The 9,450-nt window shown below is 35.3% G+C and overlaps 1 protein-coding gene across 1 annotated transcript in view; it reads right to left on the bottom strand.

Moving 5' to 3' along the window:
* LOC106462588 (transcription factor AP-2-beta-like) overlaps nt 1-2,543 on the bottom strand; it is a 144,903-nt gene extending 142,360 nt beyond the window's left edge. The window contains exon 1 of the mRNA XM_022389884.1: nt 2,416-2,543. Within this exon, the coding sequence (XP_022245592.1) occupies nt 2,416-2,448 (33 nt within the window). The 5' untranslated portion in view covers nt 2,449-2,543. The remainder of the gene's footprint in view (nt 1-2,415) is intronic.
* Between the last annotated feature and the right edge of the window lie 6,907 nt (nt 2,544-9,450).

The following is a 9,450-nucleotide window of genomic DNA, read 5'->3' on the forward strand; positions in this document are numbered from 1 at the left end:
CACAATATATATATAATATGTGTGTGTGTGTGTGTGAAGTATCGATTGCCTTTTTTATTTGCACTATCACTGTTTGAATTTTAATACAGTAACCTACTGTAACTTTATAATTTTCAAGCTCGAACTGTTTGTAATACATACACCAGTGTTGTATACTGTTATTTACGACATAAGCTATTGACAACATTTAAAATATACAATTAAATTACTCAAACTTGCCACAAGTTGTTCTATATTTTGTTTCGTTGTTACACAAAATTTGGCAAATCATAGTGTTTCGTTTGATATAGGAGCTTATAAAACACTGAAAGGTTTGGTTAAACAGAAATAAAGATTTATGCCACCGAGTGGAACGTTTAAGTAAGTTTTCTGCTGTGCATTATCAAACATCGACGTCAATTACCGTAATCTTCTGAATATAATACTCATTATCTTTCCAGTAAAAACTTACCTAGAAGTTAGGGTGCGTATATGATAAACTTAAATGCCTTTTTTTTTGACGATAAAACCAGACTTTCTTTTAGGAACGTAATGTATATTTACTAGAAATGTTGCATTTCGATGGTATGTTTTATTAATTCTCTCTGTTTCTAAGACATAAATGAGAATTATACCACGTTTTCATTGATTTTCAGTATATTTAAACGTGATTTATGAAATGAAATAATCAAGGAGGTGAATCTAGAGATTTTTAAAATTGATTTTTATGTACACTTAGAAATATTTGAAAATACAAACTTATTATCGCTACATCAAGTTTCATACCCAAAACTACAATTTGTTTTCGGTGAAACCTTAAAATTCAGAGTCCGAATCGCCGTCCTCGAATAGTCGATACATCGTCTCTACCGTCTCGTCGTCAGCGTAAATGGCGTCACCGCGGAAGTCGTCTTCATTTTGATTATCTACCACAGCAGCGTCGTAATCCCAGAAAATTGCCTTCTGAACCGTCCATGGCATTTGTGATAACACTTCATAAGGTCACGCTGAATCAATGACATACGAGGCTTCCTTGATCCATTGAGCAATTTACCAACAGATCTGGTTTCTTATGGTTACCTGATGATGTAAATGCGTGTGTTCCTGAGAAGAACCACTCGTTCCACTTTTGGCGCATTTGCTGTTTAAACGGTCAGTTGCAGCTGACGTCCATCACTTGCAACTGGCCTGCCATGCCCCTGGGAATGATGACAAGATCTGTGCGATTCTTATCCAGGATATCCTTGATGCATGTCACTCTATGACACATGAAAGCGTCGAGGACCAGCATATGACGTTCTCGCGAGGGGCCTCTGCACCACACGCTAAGCAACCAGTCTTTGGCCAAACCTTCAATCATCCATGTGTACGGACGATCACACCATTGTGGCCTTGTGACATTCTTTGAGAGAGTTTTTCGTTTGAATATAATATATGGCGACATCTTTGTCCCATCTCCACACGTTCCGAACCTGATGTCGAACGCGCAATTAGAGATAATACGGACACTAGCATTCTGGTCATCAAAGGGTTACTTTGATTGCAATATTGCAAAAATCTAGGTGCGTATTATCGATGGTGATAAGGCATGTTCGTGGAGATTAGAGTGCGTATTATATTCGCAAATTTGCGGTATTATTGCTGTTAATTGTTAGACTTATAAATATTAATTTGCATTGCTACCTTAAGTACATGGATTTAAGACTAACCTCAACTTCCGAACCTTGCAAGATATTATTGAGATTACAAAAGATATACAAGTGACGAGTCAATACATTCTTACATTAGTTTTTTCTGTGTTAGAATCTACGACTTTATGTTCTTTTAATCAGTTTGTTTATATAAAATGAGTTTTTTTTACCCCATTCAGAAGTTACTTTTGGGTTTTCTGAATCTAAACATTTAGTTAATTTTTCACCAGAAGCTTAATATGAGTAATCTTGAGAACACTATACTTAAAACACTATGCATATAGGATATTAAACGCGAAACATGATCTGTCTAGTAAATTTTTCAATATGCGCAAACATATCAAGTTGAGATCCGTCGTTCTAAAATAGTAAGAGCTTCGGTAGTTCTGTTTACATTTAAATTTGTTGGTCGCTCTGGCTACGTTAAATTTGTATAACTTTCACCAAACGGGAAAAGAGAATCGTAGTTTTTCGCGCATATTTCTATTTTGAACAGTGTGACAAATAACTGGGTAAACTGACATACACAATACCAATGTTATTTATTCCCTATTAGCTCTGATTTTTAAATAAACGTAAAAAATTTACTTCAATTACAAGAAAGGGTAATTTCAAAACATGTCGTAAATCTGGTTTTTTTTTGTTGTTTTTTTCAATCGCGTATTCATACATACGAAAAAAAAAGGCATTCTTATTTTGAAATGCACTTATGATATTTAGAGAGAAAAGAAAAATCTACGCTTACCTGCCAAGCACAGTCCAGCGCTAGAAAAGACATCGTTCTTCACAGCAGGTTCGTCAGCCTTGTTACAGGCGAGAGTTTCAGTTGGACTGGAGGCACTGATTTGTGAACAATAGACGCTGGGCAACAGTTTCTTCCCACCGAAGTAGTTCTCGAGCTGTACGCGTGTTCTGCACAGAAACACTCGCGCATGAGGCACTCACTTTCTTCTCACGTGCAGAGGCGTGGCCGGAGGCAAAACGGATGCGGAAAGAGCGGGGATAGAGCAAAACTGGGCGCGTTGTATTACATAGGCAGCCAGTGTGCTATAAACAAAACATGAATAGTCTTTATTTTAAGAAAATCAATTAAATACTAATTGTGTGACTATTACTGCAAATATTTAAAACCGCTAGACGGCCAAATGGTCTTGAATGTTGTTATTTACTCTACTGTGATTGGACGGTGTTTAATATCAAAAGAGGCGGTTCCATGACCCGCCCTGGTAATTCTATTGGCCAGAGGGCATATTCAGCTAATATACAATGGACGTTTTGATGTTTTAATATAGGAGAAAGTTAGGGATAATTTGATGTATAATGAAGATGTACAACAAAGTTAGTTGATTACTCGATTATAGGAGATGGAATTTTAACAGACATCAGTATTCTTTTTTATCGTAATTGAAATACGCTGAAAAAAAATTATACGTTCTCAATAACACTGAATGTCATGAGTAATTAGCACAGATTTTGGTTCTAAATATAAGCCGAATTTTTTACATATTGTACTAAGCTAAGGCAATAAACTTGTTGTTTCTTTATGAAACAAATACAAATGTGTCTTATGTAATGAAAATTAAACCAAATGGTTAAATACATACATTTTATTAAAGATTTCACGTAAGTAAAAAAGTCCAGCTTAATTGTAGAGTTAACCAAGAGAGTCCATATACAGACCATTGAATTATTAAGCCCATTTTACTAAACTCTTTATGAGAATTCGTGCATCCGTTAGTTACAGGGTCCTTGATAACATACGAGTCACATAAAAAAATATACACAAATAATGTTAGTATTACAGTCAATCCTGTAAGTGGTGAGCTTTCCTATGTATTTTACATAGAAACGATACACTCCCCCCAGTTTGTTTGGCAAATTCTTCACATTCGATGTCGTATTGAGCAATAGTATAAAATTATTAAATATGATGCAATATGTGAACCCCTCTAGTAGCGAAAGATATCTTTTACTTTTTAGGTTAAAAGAATGTTTTGTATTTCTAGGTATTGGTCGTAATTAGTATTGGACTAATAAGTATAACTATGTTCATTGCACTGCACGAGTTAAGTATCGTTTTACTACACCTTGCTGACGCTGCATTCTTAATCAGATTAAAAAAAAAAACACTTTTCTTGGTCTCTACTTTAACGCGGACGCACATAATGTTCTTAAAATATGTACGAGCACTTTAGAACTACAGCCATACCAAGTGAAAGCAAAGCAAGCCAATCATTTTACCAAAAATTACCAAGACTGTTTTATACTTAATACTTCAGTGACCAGAACAAGTTATTTCCCACAACTACCAATTTAAAAGAATTATTAGAGCCTATTCCGCGAATTATATAGTTTGTTTCGGGCTCTTGAGAAATTAGCTAATTATGTTAATGGTGTTTATATATTGACTGTTGCCTGTGTGATAGCAAAATTTGTGTACATTGTATCGCTTACCACGAATCAAGATTTTTAATTATGACATTAATGCATTCCGTGCTGTTCCGGATTTTAATATGCAGTTCCTTTCCATTTTCCGGTTCCAGATTTTAGTATGACCTCTGAACACTGGATCCACATTTGTAATCTAAAATCTTACTGACTGGCAAAGATTGTTGCCGGTGTTAAGTTATTTACGAAGTATTGGATTTAAAGCCGAATGTTTTAAGAATTCGGTTTTCTGAAAACTTGATGCCCATTGATTGGATAATTTCTTGAAATGTAGAAAAAAAATCGTTCTGTTGCAAGCCCAGATCGCTTTCTGTATAGGCCATGTCATCTGTGAACTTCTGTTTTATGAATACAAAACTGAAAGGAATTCATCCGATTTATGTGCATACGGTAAAGGGAGGGGATTACAAAGATGTATCGAAACTTGATTTTTCTCTGTCACTTGATTCTAACACTTATAGTCACATATATCTATCAATAACTAGCTCCGTGGCATCATGGCAGAGAAGCGTTTCAATGACCTGATGGTGGTGTCAGTTGATCAAGTTAGATATCACTCCTTTGTTGTTGACCGTCCACAAAGATAGTTGTTCACTGGTCTTTCGTATAGTGTATTCACTGCCCACTGTTTTATGTATTATTGCTATACATATTATTTTGTGTACTATAGATAAGTATATGGAATAACAATTTGTACGGCACTTAGATGTCTACTCTTAGTGTACGACCTATTTGTTTATTTGTTATTAAGTACAAAGCTACACAGTAGACCACCTTTGCTGTGCCCACCACTGATACTGAAATCCGGTTTTTTTTTAGCATTATAACTTTTCAGATTTATCGGTGAGCCACTGTGTGGGTGTACGACCTATCACTTACTTTGCACGTGTATATCTGTGTATAACCTAGAAATTTATGTACATAATATACTGGTGTATCAACATCAACAATAAATGATATCGGTTGTTTGGACCCTGCCCCCCAAATCTGTTTGGATTTCGGACGTCTCTGGACTAAACGTCGACGATGAACCTTCAGTAACCCACAACTGTCTAAGTCCAGGATATTCCAGGTCCAATCCGAATCACTGACTTTGAATTCAAGTTATACATTATCCAGTTAAGTTAATTTACTTGCAAGATAATTTTGACTTGATATGAAGTGAAATCAGGGGCGTTAGTGTTTTTTTTTTGCACTGGTGAGATATCATTTATTTGAATATTTATATACTGTAGAATAAACAAACGAATTAGAATATATCGTTGTAATTTGTGAATGACCTAGTACGTGATGTGGTACTTTTGGCCATACGTTTTCTATCGTCCTTTTGTTGAACTTGTGAAAGAATCTAAATTTGGTCGTAATATGTGATGTTCAAGATTAGGGTTAGGCATGTGTACACGAAGACTAAAGTATCATGAATTAGAGACGAATATTAAAAAAAAACATATATTTTCTATCGATTTGATTCTCTCTTATAACAGATTCCTGAGAAAAGAAACAAGTGTTATCATGCGATCTTAAATAGTACATCATATATTATGTTCATAACTAGAATATTCGATATTTTTCAAATAACTACAGCGACCACACCACCAACGGTACGTGCGAGACAGAGGCTTGAACGTTTAACCTTTCTCAACACATTTATTGTGTTGGTAGCAACTGTTTACCAGGTACGTAAGAAAATCCTTCTGGCGTAAAATCTTCCCAATATTAACTATATAATCAAACCTTCTGATCATCGTATATTGACATATGACTGAAAGAAATATGAAAAAAGGCAGTCGTAAGTTTTTTAGTTTGTTTGTTAAGTTGTAATTTATCTGTAAAAACAAATACTTTACATGGTAGATATGCAGCCTTGAAGTACAAATAGTTCTTGCAGAATTAATTTGGTACAAAAAAGGGAAAACCGAAAACATTTAATGTTTAATTTCACATTAAGTTTAATATTTACTCCATGCAAATACTGATTGGCATGTTTTTTTTTTGCGACAAAGTACTAAAGGTATCTGACATCATCCCTAATTTTGAACTGCATGCTACAGGAAAAGCAACCGACCGGCAGCACCCACCGCTCTTTACTCTTTACCAATGAATAGTGGAATTGACTATCACATTACAACGCTCTCATAACTGACGAAAATGTTTAAATAGCAACCTTAACTGATTGATTGGTTGATTTAGTTTTTTTTTAATTTGGTACATTAGCAAATCATATTTAATTGGTTCTTTGTTTCAGATGTTCGCGACAAGCTACATAAGGGCTACCTGCACTGGTTGTCCCTAATTTTGAACTGAAAAACAGCTAGACAACAGCATCCACTGGCAATTCTTAGGTTACTCTAATCAAATAGTGGTATTTAACCGTCTCTCTCTCTCTCTCTCTCAGAGCATCATCAGAGCAATATCGCGACTACAAGACGCTAGCCATGTATCCTCGGATTTACATTCCGGCACGCTCACCACAGCCTACAGTTAATAAATATGCACATTTTCGAAAACTTCTGTAACATATGAAAACAGAGAAAATTGAACCTGATCCCATAATAAGCTTACTTTGTATAAATTATAGATTTTCAACACCCAAGAATAACCTTGAAGGAAAGGAGACTGTGAAAGGACTAAGGACGAAACAGATCAATCAGTTACAAAGATGCTAACAGACTACTTGGCTGATAGTTCAAGCCTTTCTTATTTTTTCTGTAACAGATCGATCAGTTACAAAGATGTTAACAGACTACTTGGCTGATAGTTCAAGTCTTTCTCATTTTTCCTGTAACAGATCGATCAGTTACAAAGATGCTAACAGACTACTTAGCGGATAGTTCAAGTCTTTCTTATTTTTCCTGTAACAGATCGATCAGTTACAAAGATGCTAACAGACTACTTGGCTGATAGTTCAAGTCTTTCTTATTTTTCCTGTAACAGATCGATCAGTTACAAAGATGCTAACGGACTACTTGGCTGATAGTTCAAGCCTTTCTTATTTTTCCTGTCGCGAAAAACTGGAAGAAACATAAGCAAAATATGTGAAGATGCTTTAAAATTTGAATTTGCATTAGAATATGCAACGTAACAAAAACAGTGTCTGATGATCCTATATAAGATTAGACAAAAGTTAGTTAAATATACATTGTTTCTTTATGTTATGTAACATAAAGAACAGTGTTAAAACCTTGTAAAATCATAAACAAATAATCCTACGTATGACATGGCAAAACTGATACATCTTTTAACATTCACTTTTGACAAAAACCTCAAACAAAATAAGAATTTGTTTCAAGACAATACTAATGAGAGAATATAACTCTCAGAATGTTAGATCCAAAAATAATGTAAAAGAAAATTAAAAACGTTTAAATATGTACGCGTAGGCATCCGCAGCAGTAACGTTCATTAACTCGTAATTTGAACGTTATTAATATTTATGGAAAAGGGAACCTTCCGATGTTATCCAGCAGATAAAAATCGAGAAATTAAAAGTCTGGCTTTAAGCGCTTACTTATGTATTCAGATCTGGAGAAAACCTTTTCATTGTGCCATAACTTTCAACAAAATCTTCTTGTTAAACAACGCACCCTTTAATTACACGTAGGCCCTAAGAAAAGCGCTTATACTTTATCTTCTGCTTATATCAAATATTCGATCTTCTCTCCAAGTCAACAAAGTCCGCCCTACGTATTATATGTTAAGTAGAAAAGTGAATATTTTGGTTACGATTACACTAGTCGGCTCATTAACTCTAATAGTTCTGTATGAATTATCCGTCACTCATCGGTACAACGTTATACAGCAGCCTACGGCTCGGAAGTAAACTCTACATTTTGTTTAAATAATAAATAAATGTTTAGGTAGAATTTAAATTGTTCAGAACTCTTAAACTGTCAGTAAAAATAAATGATTAGGCAGGGAAGAGACAATATCGTTAAACCTAACTGAAAGCAATAGATTAATTGCACACACACACACACATAAAATGTGAGATACAAGGACATTTTAGACAGGTGAGCAGAAGAATACTCCAACTTTTTTAGCGATACAGAAACATAATATTAGAAAACATTCAAAGACAAATTTGAATATGCTACTTTTACTGTAATAATTAAAGATATTGATTCCTGGATACTCTATCTCATAAAGCTGAATTGAACTTTCTCAAATTATAAGTAACTACACGTTCCTTCCTTTGGGGTTCCATACCCTTCCATAGTAGATCTACACATTCCTTCCTTTGGGGTTCCATACCCTTCCATAGTAGATCTACACATTCCTTCCTTTGGGGTTACATACCCTTCCATAGTAGATCTACACATTCCTTCCATAGTAGATCTACACATTCCTTCCATAGTAGATCTACACATTCCTTCCTTTGGGGTTCCTTACCCTTCCATAGTACATATACACATTCCTTCCTTTGGGGTTCCTTACCCTTCCATAGTACATATACACATTCCTTCCTTTGGGGTTCCTTACCCTTTCGTAGTAGATCTACACATTCCATCCTTTGGGGTTCCTTATCCTTCTATAGTAGATTACACATTCCATCCTTTGGGGTTCCTTACCCTTCCGTAATAGATTACACATTCTTTCCTTTGGGGTTCCTTACCCTTCCATAATAGATCTACACATTCCTTCCTTTGGGGTTCCTTACCCTTCCATAGTACATATACACATTTCTTCCTTTGGGGTTCCTTACCCCTTCGTAGTAGATCTACACATTCCATCATTTGGGGTTCCTTATCCTTCCATAGTGGATTACATATTTCTTCCTTTGGGGTTCCTTATCCTTCTATAGTAGATTACACATTCCATCCTTTGGGGTTCCTTACCCTTCCGTAATAGATTACACATTCTTTCCTTTGGGGTTCCTTAACCCTCCATAGTAGATCTACACATTCCTTTCTTTGGAATTCCTTACCCCTCCATAGTAGATTACGCATCCCTTCCTTTGGGATTCCTTACCCCTCCATAGTAGATCTACACAGCGTGATCACAAGTAAATAGACACCACCTTTTCAGAAAAAATGAAAATTTTTCAGTCATATTCACATGAATTGATATATTTATAATTTAATTAATAACTAGTAGATCTTCCTTTCGCTTCGTGGAGTTCGTTGATCCTTTGGGTCATCGCGAGAATCATCTCGTCAATTTTATATTATGGGATTTTCGCTCACTCTTGCTTCAAAACTTGGATTAGATCGCTCTTCGAAGTTGATTTTTTGGTTGTTTCTTGACTTGCCGGTCGAGTATGGCTCAGAGGTTTTCGATGGGGTTCACGTCAGGAGATTGGCTCGGCCAGAACAACTTCTGGATACCATTTTCT

The sequence above is a fragment of the Limulus polyphemus genome, unplaced genomic scaffold (assembly GCF_000517525.1).
Source record: "Limulus polyphemus unplaced genomic scaffold, Limulus_polyphemus-2.1.2 Scaffold1203, whole genome shotgun sequence".
Lineage (NCBI taxonomy): Eukaryota > Metazoa > Arthropoda > Merostomata > Xiphosura > Limulidae > Limulus > Limulus polyphemus.